The sequence below is a fragment of the Larimichthys crocea genome, chromosome XXI (genome assembly GCF_000972845.2).
Source record: "Larimichthys crocea isolate SSNF chromosome XXI, L_crocea_2.0, whole genome shotgun sequence".
Classification (NCBI taxonomy): Eukaryota; Metazoa; Chordata; class Actinopteri; family Sciaenidae; genus Larimichthys; species Larimichthys crocea.
This window is the reverse complement of record NC_040031.1, coordinates 12189866-12212913: the sequence shown is the minus strand read 5'-3', so window position 1 is coordinate 12212913 and position 23048 is coordinate 12189866. Positions and strand designations below refer to the sequence as shown.

Sequence of the window (23048 nt, the reverse complement as noted above, 5' to 3'; positions counted from 1 at the left end):
GAGGTGTAACAGGCTGCCACTCACACAGAGTAACTGGATGTGTAGCCTAGTAACAGGCAGAGGCTGTAGCAGCAAAGTTAAGAAGATATTTTTTTTGTTTTTGTCAGATAATATCACAACCATGAGATGTGAGTCATTTTTTTTACATGAAAACATAGACTTTAAAATTGACATGGCTTATTTGGACATAGTCTTGGCCCTCAGTGCTTCCAATCTGGCTCTAATAAACACATTTGGCAGTGTTGATGGGTGGGAAGCATTTCTAACTCTCCTTCTGTTTAGACTTGACCATGCATGTTAAAGAGAACTGGATAAGTCAAGAGCCTTACTGGCTTAAAAGAGGCCGTTAACAACAAGGGGGGGTAGTGGTACAGGAGACATTGCCCATTACAAATGTGGTAGCAGATAGATGTTTAACAGTGCTAGCAACGTGGCCCGAGGGATAACTATAACAGTCCGTTGGTTGGCCTTCCACCGTTGGTCCAGACTGAAATAACTCAATAACTATTGGATGGGTAAAAAAGTTTTGTACTGACTGAAGGGCCCCATGAATCCCATTCACTTTGGTGTTTCTCTGACTTTGTGGCACCACTATGAGGCTATTGATGGATTGCTATGAACCAGTGACAGTATAAATAATGGACAGAGCCTGAGTGTTGAGCCTGAATGTTTTCGAAGCACAGTTTAAAGCCGAATATATGCAAAAATATATTTATATAATATAATTATGTGGATCATCAGCGGACCTGAGGCGTTATCTCTGTAACAGCGCTCACCTGTCAATCAAGCAGTCAAACTGTTAATTACGCACAACTTTCAGCCTTAATATCATCCCAAAAACAATAAAAAATTCACCTCGTCACAGTTGTTACGAACGAGGATATTAGGTATATAGATCAAAATGATTGCATGAGCCAGGCTGTAAACATGTTTATTTCTGCCTTGAGGAATTACAACTTTTAGCACTTTCACATCGGTTTCATGTCCCAGCACCTGAGGCTGATGCTTGGTATGAACACACATTCTCAATGCTAAATTTAGATGTGAATGTGGCATCCATGTACCTCAAAAAACAGAGAGGTTCTAGCTTTGAAGGTACATTTCGGCCACATATTGCACTTTTCTACAAAGACTAAGTGTACAATAATTATACTTTCATGCGCTTGTATAACATATTGCCCCATTCACAAGCTTTGGCACTTTAACAGTTCTTCTTTACTTTCTCCTGAGTGTCTTTCTGAATCACTGTGTTTGTTTAACCCTGGTTAGTTCCACTGAAATGAACCGTCTCTTTTTATAGGCCAGACTTAGTCGAGTCATCAAACACAATTAATTATAAAAGTCAGTACTGAAATGCCTTATCTAATTTAGAGCCACAACTTCACCAATTAAACAACACAAGCCCACTGGGGAGGAAAGAATATGCTCCTGCTCAGGCTGCCTGGGAGCTTGATGAGGACACACTGCTTGTCACAGCTTGCCTTCATTATCAAGACACAACACAACAAGGCATGACCATCTTAACAAGTCAATGAGACTCCTAAAATGTCATGGATCAGGTAAAATAACAGACAATTTCAATGTCACATCTTCTGTTTAATCTCCCTTTAGAAGGTCTCTTTAAAGGATCAGTGCGTAGGATTTACTGCCATTTAGTGGTGAGGTTGCACATTGCAACTAAATACCCATGACCTCACCCTCTCCTTCCAGGAAAGAAGCTGCTACGCGCGTTCAGCGGTAAAACCGCTCTGCGCTGGCTGTGTTTACCGGTGTTTACCTATGGGGAGAGCAGTAACTAGACAAAGCGCTAGCGGTGTGCAAAAACAAATTGCAACCGAGCGCTGTGCTCAAAATTCTGATAATTTCAAGATTGAACTTGAGTGCTGCTGACTTTTCCAAACTGCAACCTATGAAATAATGGCTGGATGTTACGTAGATGTGACGTAAAAAAATTTAAAAAGTAATTGTGTAGTAAGTAGCATGATGAAATGTTATATGTGGCAATTGCCAGCTTTGTTGAATGGCCAAAACCAAAGCTAAAGTTAACTGTTTACGTTTGTATCTGTAACAGCACCCACCTGTCAATCAAAGTGGCAACCCTGTCAATTATGCACTTTAACTTTAAGCATTAAAAATCATCTGAACGGGTAAGTTAAAATACGTTTTTTGTACCAGGCTGTAAACATGTTTATTTCTGCTGTGAAGTTGGACATTTCAATACAGTCACTTATGGAGATGGACTCACTTCTGCAGCCAGCCTCAAGAGGCCACTCGACTTTCTAGAATTTCCGCATTGGTTTCATTTTCCAGAACTAGAGATTTCCACTTGGTGGAGCCGCAGTATATAAGATTAAACTGCTGGCTACTGATCAACAGTTTTTTTCCACGTAGAAAATGGTAGATTAGCTTACAAAACACAAATTTGACTAACCGAAGAACACCCTGAGGTAGGTTACAGCAGTTTACTGCAGAATAACTCATTGTGCTCATTCTTAGCATTCACAGCAGAGCAGCTGTCCGTTTCTCAGTCAATCACCATGATGTGACCTGACATGATTATTTATTTATTTTTTTTTTTTTGTTGTTGTTGTTTTTAGTTTGGCCCATGTCCCATCTGTTAGCATGGAGGGGGCGGGGTTTAGTCCGTGCTTCTAAGCATGTTGGAGATCCTACAGTGGTCATGAAACTCATTAAAAATATATATGAGCTAGTTTGGTTTATTATTATTATTTACTATAGAAACGTGGCTCCACAGAAGAGGACGGGCTCCCTCTATAGATAAAAAGGCTTCATTCTAAGGTAAAGAAAAAACAGTTAATCACAACAAGTCTTATTTCAGGTGATTATACAGTAATAAACACCTACTCATGATTATCATATTCAATCTGTCATACTCATGTATTTATTTTTCATATTACCTGATGAAAAGTTAATTTATTTCGTACATCCATAACACAGATATCAGCCCTTATACTAGGGACACACACAGGGATTTTTTTAATTCCATGTATAAAGCGAGCTTATTTATTATCTTGATGATCTGAAAACAGACATTTTAATAATTTACTATCATTTACAGCAAAACCCATCAATATAATTCAATATTTAAATGATGTCAATAGAAAATTGACAGTCAGTGCTTTCAAAGGTCATCTATTCATACTAAACTTACATCTTTACACTGTAATTTAATCACTGGAGGAGGATGGGGAAGTTGAAGCCAACGACCAATTAGATCCGATCACACGAAAATAAAAGAGAAATAAGTCAGAGAATCTGACATTTAAGAGCACAACAGCATGGTAACTACTCACTTTCTCATCCCGGATGTGATGAGTCAAGGAAAGGTTGTTTTTTTTTCATCGGATGTGTGCAGCCTCTGCAGGAAGTCATTTGAGAGCCAGCCATGCTCTGCCAATACTTTAGCAATTATGCCGAAAAACAAGACAAAATGATGATGGCATGATGATTACTTCCAGGACTTAGTGAGTAGATTTAATGTTATGGCACAGTTTTATACTGACAAAATAGCTGTTACAGGCCTAATGTGTCAGTCTACATAAAATGACATGATTATAATTATGAACCAAAAAGCTCATTGTTGAAATCAGATCATTTGTTCAAGAAAATTAGCTATAGGATGAATCAAAACTTTTATTGTAACCCATAAATATCTCATGTGTCTAATGGGTTTAACTTTGAATAATGATAACATTGATAATGCAGTAATTGTAGATTTTCAAACTTTGTTTACTTTACTTGAGAATTCCTGTTTGATGCTTTTTTTATGCTTCTTTACTTTATGTACATATAAGAGGGTGAGATTATGATTTTTACTCCACATTTAATTTATTTAATTAACATTTTTCGATAGCTACAAAATATAGGACTTGCTTATAAATATATTGCTTCACATCACAACTAATTTATATATAACTATCCATAATGAGCAATTTTCCCTTTTTATACTTTGAGTAGATTTTACTGATAATATTTATGTACTTTTAAGTAACACTTTGAATGCAGAACTTTCACTTGCAATGGAGAATGGGGTAATTTATTATTGCCAGTAGTGACTCAGATCTTTTACTTAAGGAAAAGTAGCAATAGCACAGTTAGAAATAAAAGTCATGTGATTAAAAATGTTATTAAAGTACCAAAAGTAAAAAAAATATTCATTCTGCAGAATAGCCCAAGTCAGAATAATGTATATTATATTTTTGGGTGAAGTAGAAGTATAAAGCAACAGAAATGTAAAATCTTTAAGTAAGTTCCTTAAAATTATTATACTTTATTATTATACAATTTTTATAAATAGTACTTTCCATCACTGATTATTGCTACTTTTGCTATCTTAAAACATGGAAACTCGCTCTGTTCAGCATCTCGTCAACCAACAACTGATGTTATTTTTCGACCTCCACTAAAAATAAATTAAAATTAAATAATTTCCCCCTGGGATTATTAAAGTATTTCTGATTTTTGATTCTGATAAAATCAATATATAATTGTATAAATTATAAAATAATTTTAAACATTAAAATATTATAATATAAAATATTTTAGAACATACAAACCTTTATGATAGTTGTAAGATATAAAATAGAAATATATTATTATCCTTTATATTATTATTAACATTCACTGTGCAATCCTGCATGTGGCCGCATGAGGTCACTGTTGTACTAAAATGGTGAGACGTAGCTTTAAATCCACTTTAATAGTCAAATGCTAACTGCACATCGTCGATTTCCTCTAATAAACATTAAGTTATTAACTACAACTTTACTGGATGAATAAATTATAAATAAATTAAATATAAAACCAAACAAATATCAAGTTTAAAGTTTAAAGTGTGTTGCTTTGTGGATGAGCTCAGACTTGGGCCCCGCCTCCAACCCTGACGTGACGTATCCCCCTCTCTCTACCCGCGCAAGGAACTCTGGGAAAGCGAGTCCAGACTCTCTGAATAATTCAAGCTCCCATTCCTCCTCTTCTTCTTCCCACCGCTAACAAGATGCCGGCTGTACATCACAAACTGCTCCTGGAGGAGGCTTTGCAGGACAGTCCTCAGGTAGGCCTGCGTGGGTTAAATCCACGTTTAAAGACACAAACTGCCACACAGGGAGACGTTTACTAAGAGTTAGCTTACTTAGCCCAGACAATATCTGGTTCCCGTTTGTTTCCACTGGTCGATGACAGCTCCCAGTTGACACTTTGTTATGGGAATGTAATCCTCTGTCAGGCGTCCTGCTAATAACAACGTTTTAATTTACATATCCAGGCATAATTATCAATATTTGAGTGTCGTATGATGTGTTTACAGAGCTACCGCTCGTCACAGGGCTGCTCTGATATTTATGATCCACATCCAGACTCATGCCAGGAAGATGTCACGACCATAGCTCAACCACAATTTATCCAGTCATCTGCGTGATTTTATTTTTTTATTATCACCCAGTGTCGTGTGAAGTTACATTTTTTTAGGGGGGAGGGTACACTCCAGAATCTGGAGCCGAACTGGGCCTGATACACAGGATGTGGGAGGGGTTTCCATTATCGGACCTTGCCTTTGGAATCAGTCAATAATATTAAGTGTGTCACTTGGTATGCAGTCTGAAATGCTTCAGTGCACTGATATCAGTCATGGTGAGGTTGCAACAGGACAGTCTGTGTCTGTTGCATCAATTTCCCCTTCTTCTTCTTTTTATGGCTGACATCTTCCTCACCTTCAAAACACACACTGTCTCCTGTGTCATTCTGCAGTAAAATGTAAACAACACGACCAAACACATGATTCTTTGCCAATACCTGTGTGGCTAAAAGTTACCCAGCAGACTTTAACCGATGGGTGTGTTCCCTCTTTTCTATATCTGCCCTGCCTTGCTGCACCTGTTTACAGAGAGAGGAGAAAATAAAACTACACCCAGACAGGATTCACTCAGTTTGCATAGGCCGCCTGCAGGAAAATCATTATGCCTTTTACTTTCACTTCAAAGCAGCAGCTCTTCGATAGGCCCCTGCATGCTGCAGCCGCACTGATTGCTTTCTCGTATGTCCTCTCTTATAGGCTGACCTGACTCAAACTGTGCTCACTTAACCTAATGTATGGGTTTTAGTATTTACTAAACTGTTGGACTACTGGATAAGGAACATTTGACGCACGACATTTGATTATTAGTATTTTCAGCAGCACCAAATCTCCAACATATTCAATTTAGTGACATATAAATAAATATAAAAAGCAGAAACCAGAGATTTTTGTTTCAGGAATCATCAAAATAGTTTTGAATTGATTCACAGTTTCTCAGATCTGTCAGGTAATCATTCCTGCTGTTTACACCGGCCCCTCTTAATGCCCTACCAATGTAAATGATGGACAGAAGCCACAGTCCAAAGCAGCAACAGCAATTTGTCCTTTCAGTATTGTTCGTAGCTCTGTTTACAATCCTCTCTGCGTTACATCTGTTCGTTTCTTTGTCGCACTCATGAAGACCGTGTTCGTGTTTTGTCCCACAGACTCGCTCTTTGCTCAGCGTGTTTGAGGAGGATGCTGGGATGCTCACGACCTACACCAACCAGCTGCTGCAGTCGTTGCAGCGGGTGTTTGGAGCCCAGGTACTAAACAAAACGAACACACACATGCACATGTGTAGACCTTGTTCCCTTCCGCTATGTGCGGCTCCTGTAAAACATTACACATTAAGACAGGAGTCATCATTTTATTTGATTGAAGATGATTTGGGGGTTAAAAGTTTGCATTATTGAACTACAGTTAGTAGTTTTTGACTAGATAAATACCAAAAACCATACATGCACATTTTGGCCATTTAATTTGCAGAGGACGATGTTTGCAGTCACAGTAACTGCTATATTTTTCTCCTGAAACCAAACACAACTTATGTAACGTAACGTCTGAGCTTTGCTGAAGCAGTAATAGTTTTTCCACCACCCCGTCTTCTTGTGCTTTTCCAAAAGACATTTTCATTTAACCCCGATTCACCTGCCGTACATTCACTTCCTTTTATTCCTTCAAGTGCTGATGACAAATGTACAGGCTGCGGACAAATCCCTAGTAATACTTTGCTTTTTTTTTCACTCTATCTGTCCTGAACAGAGCGAGATGGGATTGGCCACAGAGCAGCTCTCAAAGCAGCTCTTGGAGTATGAGAAGAAAGTAAGTATGGGTACTGTGGTCAAGGTCGTAATTTCCTGCTGGAGTTGATGGGACCTGTCGCCCCTGTATTTTTATTGTTTGTGGTTGATTTTCTCTCTGCAGTCTCCCTGAACATTGTTCTCTGACGGTCCAGCCACTGCAGTCCAGATAAGATAAGAGAATAGTTGGCAAAAAAATAGTTGATATCCTTGTCAGAAGCTTATGGAGCTGCAGCTAGTGGTGCGTCAAATGTGCTGCAGCCTTTATTGCCCTACCTTTATTGGTAAGGTGGTCACAACTTGAAAGGTAAACAGACTCTACTCAGAGCTGCGACAACCATTTATCACCACTAGAATTAGATATCAGGTCAAAAACACAGTAAAGCACCATGTTCTTTGTAGGAAAGATGCAAGACACAAACATTATCTGGCATTATCAAAAACTTAAATGATTTAAATTGTACGATACTACCTGGGTACACTGTTGCTGACTATGACAGGTGGTTTTTCAAGCCTGATCGTGACCCAGCCTGGCTGCAGATAGAGCAGACATCATGCCACCCTACCTCCTTTAGCTGCACTTTTAAGTGGATAACCCAATTGTTACACAGTCCCATAAAATATGGCCTAAAAAAAGGCAACGATTTGGACGGCAAAGTAGGTCTCTAGTCTTGTCCTCGCGTTTTTGTCCTCCCTCCGCTATCGACGCTTCATTTAAGTTGTGGAAGCAAAAAAGGGTATTAAATCGATCTTTTACATTGATGAAATGTTTTCCTCCTTTCAGCAGCTGCACATTAAATTGAATCTCTCAATAAACTAAACTCAATTTTTCATATTTCTCCAGATCTGCGCTTTTAGAAAATCCAACACTTCTTCCTCCTCCTCGATAATACACCCATGAAATCTCTGTTCTCCTTCGATCTTCTCAGCTACAGAAAGAAGAAAAAAAAATCCTTGCAGTTATATATTATATATATTTTGTGGTTAAGAGATGTCATTCAGCTCTTGAAAGTAGAAAACTTTTTTGTGGTACTGTCCACACAAGTCTGAAAAATGTAGTGTCACTTTTTTTGACCATGCTGTTTCTACATCTTTTACAATAAACAGCAATAATGGGTAGACAAATATTTAAACAGGCGTTTTTAATCTGAAACCATCCCTTGATCTTTTTCCAAAATCCGTAATAAAGTTTCAGATACAAGATCACAAAAGAATCTATAAACCCTAATACAGTATAAAAATCTACAAACTCAGTCATTGTTATTATTTCTAAACATTCCGTATCAGTGAAGCTTTTTCATTTTTGGCCTTTTATGCCTTTATTGATAGTACAGCTGAAGATAGACAGGAAGCAGAGAGAGGGGGAATGACACACAGTAAATTAGCCGTCCGATGCGGGATTCGAACCGGGGCCAGCTGCAGCAAGGACTATTGCCTCCACACATGGGGCGGCCGCTAAACCCACTACGCCACCGACCGCCCCCTGCTTTTTTTTAAATGATTCATTTTTTCTTTTAGTCTTGTTTGTTGTTGATCCTCTGTCACTCATCTGTCCTCGTTTGTAAAGTTTCACACATCAGCCCAGATGTATTATAATTCTGCTTTGACCTTTCTCACCATTGCATTTGAGTTTGCATGCGTCTGCCACGCCTCAACTTTTCATGCGTGTCTTTGTGGTAGCACCTTCTGGAGTGGATGTTGGAGGTTTTAATGGATGCACTTTTTAACTCCTCCGCAACTTAGCATGCGATTTATTAGAATCTTTGGCCTTATTCCATGAAAGCAACGTGCCAGAAGTCCTTCTTCACTGCAGTATAACCTATATTAGATGTATAGATTATGCAGTTTTCATGATTTAAACTTGTTCCTCTGTCTAGAATTTTGCCCTTGGAAAAGGTGACGAAGAGGTAATCACCACGCTGCAGAACTTCGCCAAAACCGTAGGGGAGGTGAGGCCTGTGTTTGCAGTTTTGTTGTTTTTATGTGTGTGTGTGTGTGTGTACTTGTAGCAGAAGAGAGGGATGATGAACTGCTGCTGCCGCACAGTCAGTGGTTGTTTCTTATCATATCATATTACAAAGGATATTGCACCTGCGCACCCCCTTAGTGCACTTGTGAAAATGACCTCGATGGAAAGACCGGAGCATTATCCTCCCAGAAAGGCCCGGCGCTGATTGCATGCTGACGCAAAGAGGTGGAACGCGGAGGTGGATATGATGCCCATCGCACCTGATGGATAGCAGTAGGAAAGCAGCAGTGGGTGGGTGGGTGAGTGGGTGGATGGATGGATGGATGGATGAATGGATGAAGGTGGGGTGTATATGCTCAGGTATATAGACGAAACAGATGGGCCCTTTCGCTGTCAGCGATGGGGGTCCACAAGCCTGCCCAGTCAGCACTCAGAAGGATTCAGGACACAGACACATATGCGCAGAGGACACAGGTTGATTGTTTGCTTGACTTTTTACCTCGTCGTTTTAGGAGAACTCATTTCACGGTGAGAAAACAGGCCCACCTAATCCTGTGAACTTTAGCACTCGCTAAATCATTCAGATTAAACAGGATGTAAGCTTGTTAGATGCTGCGGTGTAGCTCGCTGATAAGAATTATAGCAGGGATTTGCCTGTTTGTGCAATATGTGGCTCCTGTTTTCTAATGTCAGAGCAAACAGCTCGTTTTTAATATTCTCTTCACGAAACGTATTGTTCCACAATATGAGCTTTTTTTTTTATGATGCAGCATAAAGGGCATTGTTTGCAGCTATGCACCCATTTCACCTGAAAATGTTGAAGGAATAACTGTCGGCAGACTTCACCGTGTTTGGTTAAAATAAACTGAAATCTCTCAAGATGCTTAGGGAGGGTACATTTGTGTCCGTGTCCTTGCTCCGTGCTTGATATTGTTGTTTAATCTGCTTCGTGTGTTCCAGCTGAACTCGCTCCACTCTGAGCTAGCCAACCAGATGGCCGACAGCATGGTTTTCCCATTGATCCAGTTCAGGGAGAAAGACCTTACAGGTTTGGCCACACACACACACACACAAACACACACACACACACACACACACACATATGAATATGTATAAAAATATATGTAATTTACAGTATTTTTGCAGTATTTTATACCTTTTGTTACCAACAAAGAGGACTCTGGATTTTATTTCAAGATCAGTCACGATCACTGCTGCGGGTGATATCACCAGTTTTTACATATCACACTTAATAATATCAAGTTTGTCCCACCACAGTTTCATAATTAATTGAAAATACTTTTACACCTGGAAAAAAAAAGGTTGTTCCACAGTCTGTAGTTATTGAACAAACACTAAAGAGAGAGGTCAGGTCGAGGTTTCACCACAAGACCACGACCTAACGGCTGCAAAGTTCTATCAACAAATTAGAGTCGGTATTTTATCAAGCGGGTCATTAAAAAAAGAAAGAAAGAAATGAATATGAACTAGGTAAAACTTGCTTCAAATGACACCAATAACTTGACTCATTTCTAAATTTTTGTCCCTGTTATCGGCTGTTAGCCTGCGCTGCCCTCCTTCGCCCACACTGCGATATACTGTCTGGCCTTGGTCTTGATTTACTCTGGTCTTGCTCTTGACTTGGTCTCGGTTTAGCTGGTCTTGACTAACTACTAGGCCCACCCCATCATAAAACAAGATTCTCACATTATTACAGATGATTAATAAAGCAACAGGTTTATTCTTCTAAATATAAAACAACTAGAAAAGAAAACATTTCAGACATGTGTCACATTCGTTAATAATTCTAAAATAATCAGGAATCACTTTGTCCAACGATTATAAACCAACAGCCTGAGTTGTAAACTAAAGCAGTGGATCTGTTTTAGAGATTCTAACAAAACCTCCGTTTGAATGTTTCAGAGATAAGCACACTGAAGGAAATATTTGGCATCGCCACTGACGGTAAGTATAAATCCTAACCTTATTTTTCAAAAAATGATCATAGCCTGCAGTTACACTCTGATCCTCATGTCCTTTCTCTCCTCTCCTGCAGAGCATGAGGCAGCTATGGTCAAATATAGCCGATTGCCCAAGAAGAAGGAGAACGAGAAGGTAGAGTGACTGTGGAGCGTTTCTCAGCTTCACTTTATCCCATTGACCACAAGCTGTAATAGGTCTTGCAGTGCAGTTGTGCTCTGGTAATGCATCGGGACTGTTTTTAATAATCATTTAAAATCTAATTAATGGAATTAAACATTCCTCTACTGCCAGGCCTCCCTTCTGTAGTAAGACTGTAACCAAAACATGCACTACAATGGATAAGGTTACTCTGCGTTGCTGTGGTGCTTATTTGTGTATGTGAGAGTAGGACAAGTGTTTGCATATGCACGCGTGTATGTACAGCGCTTCATAGTGAGTTCACACATGTGTGTATATGTCTACATACATTTGCATTTTTTTTTTAACCCTCTCCTGTCCGTACAGCTAAAGTCAGACTTGGTGAAGGAGGTGGCCTACACCAGAAGGAAGCAGCACCAGGCGTCACTGCAGTATTATTGTGCCCTCAACGCCCTGCAGTATCGCAAGAGAGTAGCTATGCTCGAACCTATGCTGGGCTACACGCAGGCGCAGGTACTGACCACGTGACAATATCGGTATTCAAAATAAAGGGCAGATTAATATAACTGATAATAAAAATAATCGTTAGTCTGTTTCTTTTGTACGAAAGTGCGGCTACAATACTAATAAGATGATCTGCTGACTGTTTTCTCTGATCTCTCAGATCAGCTTCTTCAAGAAAGGCGTTGAGCTGGTATCAAAGAAGATGGACAACTTTCTCTCCTCCGTGTCCAACATGACGCAAAAGTAAAGACTGCATGTTCATTGTCGGGTGTACAGTACATACGATGAGACATAAAGCGATATTTGGAACGATATAACGTAAAAGAAATCATTTTGAACATTTTTTTTGTAGATTTTACAAATTTGAGTCCATCCATGCCTGAAAATGTTGTATTTTAATGCTAAATTTGAAGATTTTGTTTAGTTTTGATGGATTTTGTCTATGTTAAAAACTTTTTTTTATTCTTGTCCAGTATCCAGGCCCAGCTGGATGCGGAGGCGGAGACCATGCGTGGGTCCCAGAGGGAGCTTCTGTCTGTGGAGGACACTGTCTACATGCCAGATAAAGACATTGAGCCTGTCAATCGCACGCTTATCCAGAAGGCTGGCTACCTCAACATTAGGAAGTAAGATTAATTATACTCATTATGGCCCCTATCTTTAATCCAAAGGACATTTCCTGTTCACATAGCACTCCTTTCTAGTTAATATGTCAGGAGGTGTCTTGGGGAGATGGGATGGAATGAGCTTTTAATCTGTCCTCATTTTACATATGTGACATTTCAATGTTTTCTTAGGGAAAGCTGGTGCAGACGTTATACAGCTGCTACATCATGTCCACACTGTCGAAATAACTGATACACAACCGAGAGAAGATTTTTCTGCTTCTCTTGCTAAAGTTGCTTCAGATACACACAAAGCAGTAAACAATGCGTTTGTCAAAGCAGACCGCGGGTCAGGTAACATTTTGACAGTGTTGCACTGTCAGCTTATTGCGGACTGGATGTATGAGTAGGGAAACTTCTTCAATGGCTTTAGGGGGGTGGGGCAAGAACTGTAACGTTCCCCCGCAGTGTGATTTAGTGAAATGTCAGCGCTGTCAAAATCACTCTTTCCCTCATATACATCCAAAGTCTTTGACAAATGTGTGCGACACCAGAGAAAAGGTTTCCACAGAATGCCATTCCGTTTAATGACACATACTGCCAGCAGCCTCAAACACTTGTCAAATGAGTCCGGAGAACATTTGCTATGTCGAATGGTTTCTCAGTATCGAGGGGCTGATTCAACCACAGCAGCACGAGCCGCACACTCTGAGATTATCATTCATTCATTCATTTTCCCTAACCTGTCCAACTATCCTTATCAGACTGGCCAACAGCCGACCCTAGCTGACATTGCCGGACTTGCGTCCTGGATAAGTCTGCAGTTCATCACAGGACACACACACAGAGATAGACATGCTCACAGTCACACCTACAGTCACTTATTAATCTATTAACTGTGTTTCATTTGACTGTTGGAGGAAGTCTGGCAGAGAACCCACACAGAACATGCAAACTCTCACTGACAGGCTTTCATGTGATTATTAATTAAAAGAAATGTATTTGGTAATATTTTCTTAAATCGAATGTACAAGAGGAAGTCTCACGGAAGAGCCAGATAACACAAACATGAGGTCACTCAGTCACATTCATTGACACACAGAGAGACTGTCAGTCACAGGAATATACACTTTCACATTCACAATTGTGTTTGCTACAATTTCAAATGTATCCCATTCAGCCCAGTATTCTTTTCCCTTTTCCGCCTATAATTGTAAACTAAATGTTACACGTTACATGTGCAATTTATCTCTCAACTGGCTCAAGGTGGGAGGTTCTCTAAGAAGCCGGCATAAGGCGTAATTGCCTTTTTGCTTGCTACCATGAGAATTTTTAGCAAATATCTGTCCCTGTTGCGCAGTTCATCTAATGAAGACAGACCTGAAAGAGAAAAATAACGTGAGGGAATACGGAGGAAATGTTTGTTTGGAAAAATTAAGCAATATTAACGTAAATGGGGCTGCACGGCGGTGCAGGCATGCACGCTCGGAGACGCTCTAAATTGCCCACGCGTGTGGATGTGAGCATGAATGTTGTTTGTTTGTTTGTCAGCCATGTGATGAACTGGCGATTTGTCCAGGGTGTATCCTTGTAGCCTCTCGCCCAATGTCTGAGCTCTGATGAGAATTAAGTGGTTATGGAAAACATAAACGAGCATATAAGACTTTAATGCATGTCGGTCTTAATTCTGACACACAATTTAGTTTCTTTTTTCGCTTGAAGACGGGCAAGGAGAAGTGATGGATATTATTTTTGCTAAGCTTATTTGTAAGCGAGACATGGCCTTGGAATTTGCATCAGATCAGCTTCAACTCCTTGACCTCCTTGACTTTCCATTATGCCACTTTAAAAGCTATTAGTATTATTCAAAATCTCATCTTTTAGTGCAGACATTTATCCACTATTTCTTTTTTTGTGCTCCAGTAAAACAGGCCTGGTGACCACAGCCTGGGACCGGCTGTACTTCTTCACCCAGGGAGGGAATCTCATGTGTCAGCCGCGCGGGGCGGTGGCAGGGGGAATGGTGCTGGACTTGGACAACAGCTCCGTCATGGCTGTGGAGTGCGAGGACAGACGCTACTGTTTTCAGATAACCTCCCCCTCAGGCAAAACGTACGTACACTTTTCCCACATAGACAAACATGTATGTATGAGACATTGGCTGTGTTTTGCCTAACTCTCTCCATTTGTGTTCGACGCCTGCAGGTCAATGATTCTACAAGCTGAGAGCAAAAGGGAATACGAAGAAGTAAGTGTGAAACAGCTGTGTCTGATCGTCCTCACTGATTTTACATCTTCATCCCAAAGTTATCTGCCCGTACAAGTATCTGTCATAGAACAATAAGAGAAGATGTCGTGACTCATTTGTGTGATTTCCATATTTGGTTTTGTGCTTGGACACATCCGACCGGCCTGTCACAGCTGGTATCAGTCAAGGGATTTCAGACGGCTCGCGTCTGAGCTACAGGAAGATCTAATGTGGATCTCTGTGTTTCTTTCTCAGTGGATTTGCACTGTGAACAACATTTCCAGACAGATCTACCTGACTGACAACCCAGAGGTGAGGCACGCGGTTTCATACAAACACGCACTGCATGTTAGACAACACGCCAACTAAACCAAATATTTAGCAATCAGACTACCACGTCTAAATCAGACACAGGCGATTTATTAGAACAATACCCATGTTATTTGATCAGCCAGTGTGACATCAGTTTGTTGTTCAACCACATTAATTAGTAACACATAATAAAATGTAACGCCGTTGTTCCAGTTCTATCACGTAAAGCCTCCTCCTTCTTCTCTCTGAAGTGTCTCACAGCTGCCTTTTATTGTTTTTCAATCCAAGGATCTCGCGTGTCTGCAGCAGGATTTATATTTATTCTATTTTTTTTCCAAGACAAACAGACTCTCTCTTTCACTCACTTCTTTTCCCGACACTTGGTCGTTTTAGTTCACGGAAGAGTAAATGATCATTTTCAGATACTAAGAGGTGTTACAGTCCAAACTACTGAATATTTTCTGCTCCATTGTGGGATCTTTTGTGACGGTGCTGTAAACACATTCCTAAAAAATCCTTGATTTATAACATCCTCTGTCATAAGTTTGTATTTCGAAACTTTAAACATGGATTACTTTATTACTTATTTACAATTTTTTTAGGTTTTTTAAACATTTTTCAATATTTCAATTGCCCATGAACACTAAAGGATTTGTTAGTATTTTTTTTCTATTCTTTCTTTCACTATTTCTACAGAAAGACTCATTTTGGACCAATACCTTTTTAATCATCTTGTTTACCTGAAAAGCGTTCTCCTAGTTACATATACAGCTCGCCTGCTGATATAGAGATGCTGCAATGTCTCTGTTTCTTGTTGTTAGGCTGTGGCTATCCGTCTGAACCAAACGGCCATTCAAGCAGTCACCCCCATCACCAGCTTTGAGAAGAGACCAGAAGGCTCGCCCAACCCTGACAGGTTAGACATGCTGCTGCTCGTGTGGAGGCTTTGTTCTTAACCCTACATACTGCATCCTGACCTGAAGTTGAATATTTTATAGTTGCAGGTCTTGGTTTTGGCTCTTTATGTCTCATTTTTCTTTGTGTCTGTGCAACACTCACACTAGTTATTGATTTTAGATGGAAAAGATGTCGAGCTATGATTACTGAGGATGACAATCACTTTATACTAAACCGTGAACCTAAGCAGCTATTGTGCAATTACAGCTTAGCAACCGTAACTAGGCACCGCAGGTCTCTCAACTCAAGCTTTGACTGAATTCGGAAAAACAGACGGTATACATAGGGCTCTAACAATAGCATTACTCCATATACAAAGAGTCTGGACAGTGTTTTTTTTTTGTTTTCCAGCCTGTCCAAAGCCAAAAATACAAAAGCAAAAGTCTGTTAGGAATTGATCAAATGTGTTTGTGTGCTCCAACATTTGAGCTGAACAATAGAAGCATATGTTCATATTTGTTCAAGTCTGCCTCGAAACACAGAAAGCACTCTCGGCCACTGTATTTGTTCCTCTTGTCTCTTGATGAAGGACAAAATCCACATTCTGTGCTAACATCCATGTGGCCCGTCCTTTCAGTCGGGCATTTCGTTTTTTTACACCTTATTATATTTCAAACGAATTCTGACTGTCTAACTCCTGCAGAGCGAAACCAGGAGGTGTGCATGTTGCCGGCAGCGGATCCCAGAAGACAGGCACTGCTCCGGAAGCAGAGGACCTGATAGCCCCAGGGACACCCATCCAGTTTGACATCATGCTGCCGGCCTCTGAGTTTCAGGACCAGAACAGAGCTGGAGGAAGGTGAGTGGGACGGCTAAGAGCAGGAAGGCTGTTGGTGGTTATGATATAATTTTCATAATGGCTTCCTGCAGAGGTTTAATTGTTTTGTTTTTTTTTGCTGTTATGTTTGTACTCTCTTCCTGACAGACGCACAAATCCATTTGGAGAGACCGACGATGACTGTTCAACAGAAAGTGACGGTAACCATTTTACTCCTCTGAGTGCAACTTAATGGTCCATTTTCTCTCTGCCAAACACAAGATCAGTACAAATGTGTGTGTGTGTGTGTGTACTTTGAGTTTACTCTCCCACATCAAATCTTCTGTATTTCTTTTATGCTGCTGACATGTTTGTGTATGCTTCCGCAGACTCCCTCCTGCAGCAAGTGTTCGCCGTGCGCTTCCTGGGGTCGATGGCGGTGCGCTGTGGCGACAATCAGGAGGTCATCTATGAGGCCATGAGGCAGGTGCTGGCTGCCCGAGCCATACACAACATCTTCAGGACCACAGAGTCCCACCTCATGGTCACCAGCAGTAGCCTCAGGTAGGTGGGATTGATTACACATATATAAACTATACCACCTCTGAGGACAGACAGAGACAGCCGATACACTGATATTGTTTTCTGCCAAGAATGCTGATGTTTGTTGACCGTGGCCATTAGTTTGACTCCTACTGTATTCTGTCTTTCATGGTCCAAAGGTGTAGGGACAAGATACAAAGGTATAGGGACAAGATATTATGGTATGATACGTGAATAAAAATTAAAACAACTCTGTTTGGAGCAGCTTCTAAAATATGCAAAACACAGAAACTTACTGAATGATGATGAATGATTTAACAGCAAATGTTATCTTTTATATACCCTTTTATATATATATTTATATAGTTTATAGTTTATAGTTTATATTTATATATTTATATTTTGTTCTTAATAGATGATTACTTGTTTAACTATGTTGTTTTTGTTTGTTTGTTTGTTTGTATACCTGGAGTATTGTAACAAAAATAATTTCCCCCTGGGATTATTAAAGTATTACTGATTCTGAACAATATGATACAAGGGAGCCAAATGTGGAAGAGTCTTTAAAAAAATTGATAAGTAAACTTAATGAGCACAATTTAAAAAAACAAAAAAACAAGATGAATTAAAGATCAGATGAAAAGTGTCAACGTTCAAAGGAAAAGAACTAACTATTTAGAGTACCAGTTCATTTTACAAGCAGGTAAAGGTCTCCACTCGCTGCTTTACGGAGGATTTTTTTGGTTGCAAAAATGAATTGAGATCCTTTTGCTTCACTTCAGTGACCTTAGAACAGATTCAGGAAATTCTTGATAAAAGATTGATAAAAAAACGACAGAGGACGGTAGGACTGACAAAGAATAAATTGAGTTTGTGAAGAAGATGAATTCTCCGATGCTCCATGTACCATCAGCCTCAGATTAAGGCTGCTCATCAAAAATACCCAAATACTGCATCTGTTAGATCTAAAATCAATAATAATCCTTGGTTTTAGATACATTTAATCCAAGAAGTTTTGGTCATATCATGATAATAGCAATACTCTGACTCGTTGACATAGACGTGATGGCGTTCTGCACAGCAAGGACGACAATGGCTGAAAGCAACATTGTGTAACATTGCGTCCAGCTGCACGGCTGATGAGTTGGTTTCAAAAAAAAAAAAGGAGAAAGATTTCAGCAGTGAGGGATATGTTAGAAGAAAACAAAAAGAGCCAATACAACAAACTGAACCCAGTTGAGTATGAGGTGAGCCAAAAATCCAGAGAGGAAAGCTCAACAGCTATTGTCGTGTCACGTCATACCCTATCATCCAAAAATATCGCCCCCACCCCTGCTGCAAGAAAAGCAGCTGTGTCTTATCCTGTGATTATAATAATATAATCTTCCAATAGTTTGAGTTTCGTCTGTCACAGCCTCACAATCTTAATTAAATGTGCGGTTATAATCTGTCTCTGTAATTAAATTGATCAAATCATAAACTTTGTGACAGTCTGGTTTGGATCACAGCTACACAGTCTGAAATCCTGTAACCTCCCACGCTGCAACTCAACAAGGAAAAGTCGTACAGCACTACAGCTGTAGTAATCTCGCAGTGATCAAGTTTGACCTCTTTGTACACAACAAATGGTATTGTGTCTGTAATATTGAGTAGTCGCTTGATTGTGTGCGGTTTGTCATTGTTGGACAGCTTCGTAAGAGCTATACATCAACTGAAGGCCTAACCGTCTGTGACAAATAACGCTTTTGTATGCCACTCCAGCAAAAACACGTGATGTTGAGCTGTTGCACGACCTTTTGATTGTTTGATTTGTAAGAAGTATCTTTATTTTGTCTTCACAATAGGTTGATTGACCCTCAGACTCAAGTTACAAGAACAAGCGTAAGTATGACAAAAGGTTTGAGGGATGAGGGAAAAGGCCAGGGTTTGCTCAAGAACATTTTCTCTTTTTCAAATTTACTGAGGTCATGTTTACTGTAAATTCAAATCTTATCCTTAATGCCTCGTGACCTCTCACGTTTACTCAGTTCCAGCTCGGAGAAGTTTGCCAGTTTGCAGCCCACCAAGAGAACGGGAGGTTGATGGGATTCGTGGTCGAGGGCAGAGACTGGAGCGACGGCGACGAGGAGGGGGAGCCTTCGTTTAGCGCCTTTGTCTTTGAGAGCAACACGGAGGGCGAAAAGGTTAAAACGCCAAATATTTTTTTGTACATTTGTACGTCAACTGATGCACAAATTATATATTTAAGTTTATCTTTTTCTCTTTATTCACAGATATGTTACACCATAAGCTTGGCGAAGGACATCACGGAAGCTAAGAAGGTATCATCATCATGGAAACAAAGTCAAAATCCATTAGAGTAGAAGAACACAATTAATGAAACGTAAAGAAATCATTTTGATCCTCTCTAAAATCCGTTCTGTTATTTAATTCTTTAGTCTTTTTGGAACTCGTGCAAAGGAAACAAAAGATTTCAGTGCACCTGTGGGACAATTTTTATTAGATTACATTTCTTAGGTTTTGTGGCTGGAAAAAAAAGAAATTTGAATCTCTACAAATTAATGAAGATAAGTAGGAACACAACCACTAGAGGGAGTTAGTCAACATTTTACCTTGCATAGACTTCATACACTCACTTAGGGATATTCGGCTTTCGGGTGAAATTTCAGAATGCACCCAAAATGGACTGGCTGTACAAAAGTTCTGGTTCAGTGACAGTTTGTATTCAAACAGTCCTCTTCATCACGCTGTTCACATTTGGCATCATGAGACCAAGACGACCTAACAAACAGTACAACAGCAGTACCTGGCAGGAAACAGGATGTACTTTAGAGGAAAAAGTTGCCACTGAGCTTAGAGTGTCGCAGAGTGTCATCAGCAGGTTGCATCATGAGACGTCCTCGTCAAGCTGTCATCGATGCTCAAGGACAGATGACAAGTTACTGAGACGCTGACACTTTTTTGTTTTGATGTATCCACCACAGTTGTTAGATTTTGTTCCAATCAGTTATTCAAGATGAAATTTCAAGTTGACTTTTTTGTGAGTAGTGTATGTACATTTAAAATGTATTGTCTTTAAAGGACCCGGAGGCCCTGGCCCAGCTCATGAAGAACATGCCTCTAACCAACGATGGTAAATTCCTGCTGCTGGAGCCTGAGACGGGCGACACGACCAACCCAGATGGACAAGAGGACTCGGAGTCTGAGGCCTAGGACTAGTACTCAAACTCGTACTAGTACTAAAAAGCCAAGACCAGGGAACATGGTCCAATGTTTTGCCCAGAAAAGAAGGGCCTTTCCATGGATGAAGATGTCATCCCACCGAGCTCTAACTCTGGTACTGTAACACCCATAATAGAGACTGCACTTCCATTTAACCATTGTTACCCTGTGTTACTAGATTTTACTGGACTGTTTCTTTGCTGTAACGAAAGCAGACGACATAAGCACATCTCATTAGATCTGCTTTTCTACAGTCAGACTGCAGCATGGGTCTTTGGGATCTGGAATTGTTTTCATACCACTGTTGGTGGTGGTACTTGCATACAAAAGGGACACTATATATATATAGGTATTGATTGTGTTTCATTGTCTTCTAATATCCCCGGCCCATCTTACAGAAGGGAAGGTGGTGAATCCTCTGCTTCAGTTTAGGTTTACATACATTTTTCGTTTTAAAGAGTTTCGAGTTGGTGTGAGGAGTTTATTTCTTTACGTTGTTTTACATGTTAACTTGTACGTAAGGCTCTTATGCAACTACTTTGGCATTTATTTGTGTATAAAAAAAAGAGTTCCTTTATCTGTTTTAATAATGATCTACAGAATGCACTAATCGAGTTATTTGAAGGATACCAGACTTTTAAGACGACGGAGGTTACATCAGGTCATCCGGTCTATCTTATGCATTCCATCTGAACTGAATTAATGTCACATTTTACATTATTCCCGCGCTACGAAGCAAGTCTTAAGATGAACTGTACTGTATGCGAGGCCGTCCTTGACGAGTTCAAATATTCTTAGGTAAAATTTAAAAGAAGAAAGTGCGCTCTGCTTCCATTTCTTGAAAGCCTGTGTAAATATGAACCGTCCAAGTGTCTATATGATGTTTAATCAGAGTCGGCTGCATTAAAAGCTTTCTGATTTAATACGCTTGGACTGATGCAGTGCATGATTAAGTAATGTTGTTCTTTCTCAGTCCCTTTGCAGAAGATTAACACCTTCACTTGAAGCACTAAGCCGTAATACTAAAAAAAACAAAGTTTAGTGAGATATTACAGTAACGCATGTAGGCAAGACCACAGCGAGGCATTATGTAGTCACTGAAAGGCAATTCGCTCTCTGCACATGCATATGAATACTAATCAGAACAGGAAAAACTGAGGGTGAAGCGATTGATCCGTGAAATTCTGCCTTTCTCCTCTGAATACCAGTGCAGTTTTGTTCCATCTCAGCCCCTGTACCCGGCTGTAACACTAATCTTATCGGACAGTGGAAGCCCGTGGTGCATTATGTGAATGTGACATGTTTTGTACTTTGTAATACAGATGAGGGTCAAAACCACTGACATGACGTGGATCGTGAAAATGACATTGTGTTGATCAGTGCGTGCTTTTTCTGTTTTTACTCTACGTCAGAGCAGCAGCGTGGCTTAAACAAGGAATCAGTGTGGATGTTTCATGTAGGACTGCCTGCTCTCTTACTTTTGATTATGTTTGATCGCTCGTGGCACTTCTTATTGTAATTTTAAAAAGTGGAGAAATGCGCTGTCTGGCTGAGAACGTACCACTCTCTCATCTGTCTAAATATGAAGTTGCATCCAGAAGCCGGTGAGCATAGCACATAGGAGTAGAAACAGCTAGTCTGGCACTGTTTAACTGTCTAACTGCTCCTCTAGATATCACTAATTAACACTTTATATATTCAATTTTCACAGATGGTTATGTGCCGGGCTATTTCTTGGCCGCAACTAGGAACTTCCTGGAGTCTCTGGTCTGTCACAGCCAAGAAATAGTCTGGCACATAAGCCCCCCCATCCCCTCCTGTAAAACGTGGTTTTTACTCTCATGAACAAACAAGGTAGAACTTGTGTGTAAATTTAATTAGTGAGCTTTACAGGCGCTCGTCCTCTGTTCCAGCCTCATATTTAACCAAATATAACAGAGTGGTATGTCTTCTCACACAGCTCACATAACTCTCCTCCACAATCCTAAATGTTGAACTTCCAAGTCGTCATGATTAATCTTTATGTTGCCTGATGTAAATGCGAGTCAGCGCGGTCTTCTCATGCTATAAAAGAAAAATCCTGTCTGTCCGATAGACTTGTAACGTCTTTCCACAGGTGCTGGTTGAGACACACCTTTTAATAAAAACTACAACAATGCATACAAACATGCTTAATGCATTCATGAACCAGAAGTCTGAGATTTTGTTGATTGATGGCTCAGTTGGAGAGAGAGAGGAGTTTCTTCAACTTTTACCGTCCAGTCACCAAACCAAATCCTCTTACCGTCCGCGGCATGCTGGATGCCCCCCCTAATGCTTATTACAGCTGTGCTGCATAGTCTTGATATATATGTGTGCTTTATGAGTAATGCACCGTCAGGAAAAAAAAGAAATCTGGGTACTCATGGTGTAGAAAATAAAATCCAGTAGTATAGCAAGGACTGCATTTTCCTTCCCCTCTCCCTCTGTCTTTGTGGAAATGGCTGAAGTTGACAGAATCCACCACTACCCATAAGGCTTTGCACTTAATTTGTCCTAGTTTTCTAAGAACCGTGCAATGTTAACATACAATCTTTAATAAATACGTAATTTTCTTACTCGAGTAACTGTTTTTTTTTTCTTCTTTGCATCACAAAAGAACATGAAGATAAACAC

The 23048-nt window shown here is 40.0% G+C and overlaps 1 protein-coding gene across 1 annotated transcript; it reads left to right on the top strand.

Annotated features, from left to right (window-relative positions):
* The first annotated feature begins 4915 nt into the window (after positions 1–4915).
* appl2 (adaptor protein, phosphotyrosine interaction, PH domain and leucine zipper containing 2) lies at positions 4916–22782 on the top strand. Its single transcript, XM_010748694.3, has 21 exons — positions 4916–5074; positions 6520–6618; positions 7118–7177; positions 9033–9104; positions 10085–10172; positions 11048–11089; positions 11181–11239; positions 11612–11758; positions 11910–11992; positions 12223–12375; positions 14278–14466; positions 14560–14602; positions 14858–14914; positions 15736–15830; positions 16515–16670; positions 16797–16849; positions 17018–17192; positions 19016–19052; positions 19199–19354; positions 19445–19492; positions 20253–22782. Exons 1-21 carry the CDS (start codon positions 5018–5020, stop codon positions 20382–20384), a joined length of 2001 nt encoding a protein of 666 aa, XP_010746996.1. The 5' UTR covers positions 4916–5017; the 3' UTR covers positions 20385–22782.
* The last annotated feature ends 266 nt before the right edge of the window (positions 22783–23048 follow it).

Bases quoted from the DNA above. Each gene is read 5' to 3' on its own strand.
- appl2 (XM_010748694.3), top strand. From the start codon at position 5,018: ATGCCGGCTGTACATCACAAACTGCTCCTGGAGGAGGCTTTGCAGGAC. The intron at 7,178-9,032 runs GTAAGTATGGGT...TCCTCTGTCTAG, and splicing joins TCTTGGAGTATGAGAAGAAA to AATTTTGCCCTTGGAAAAGG. The intron at 11,240-11,611 runs GTAGAGTGACTG...CTGTCCGTACAG, and splicing joins AGAAGAAGGAGAACGAGAAG to CTAAAGTCAGACTTGGTGAA.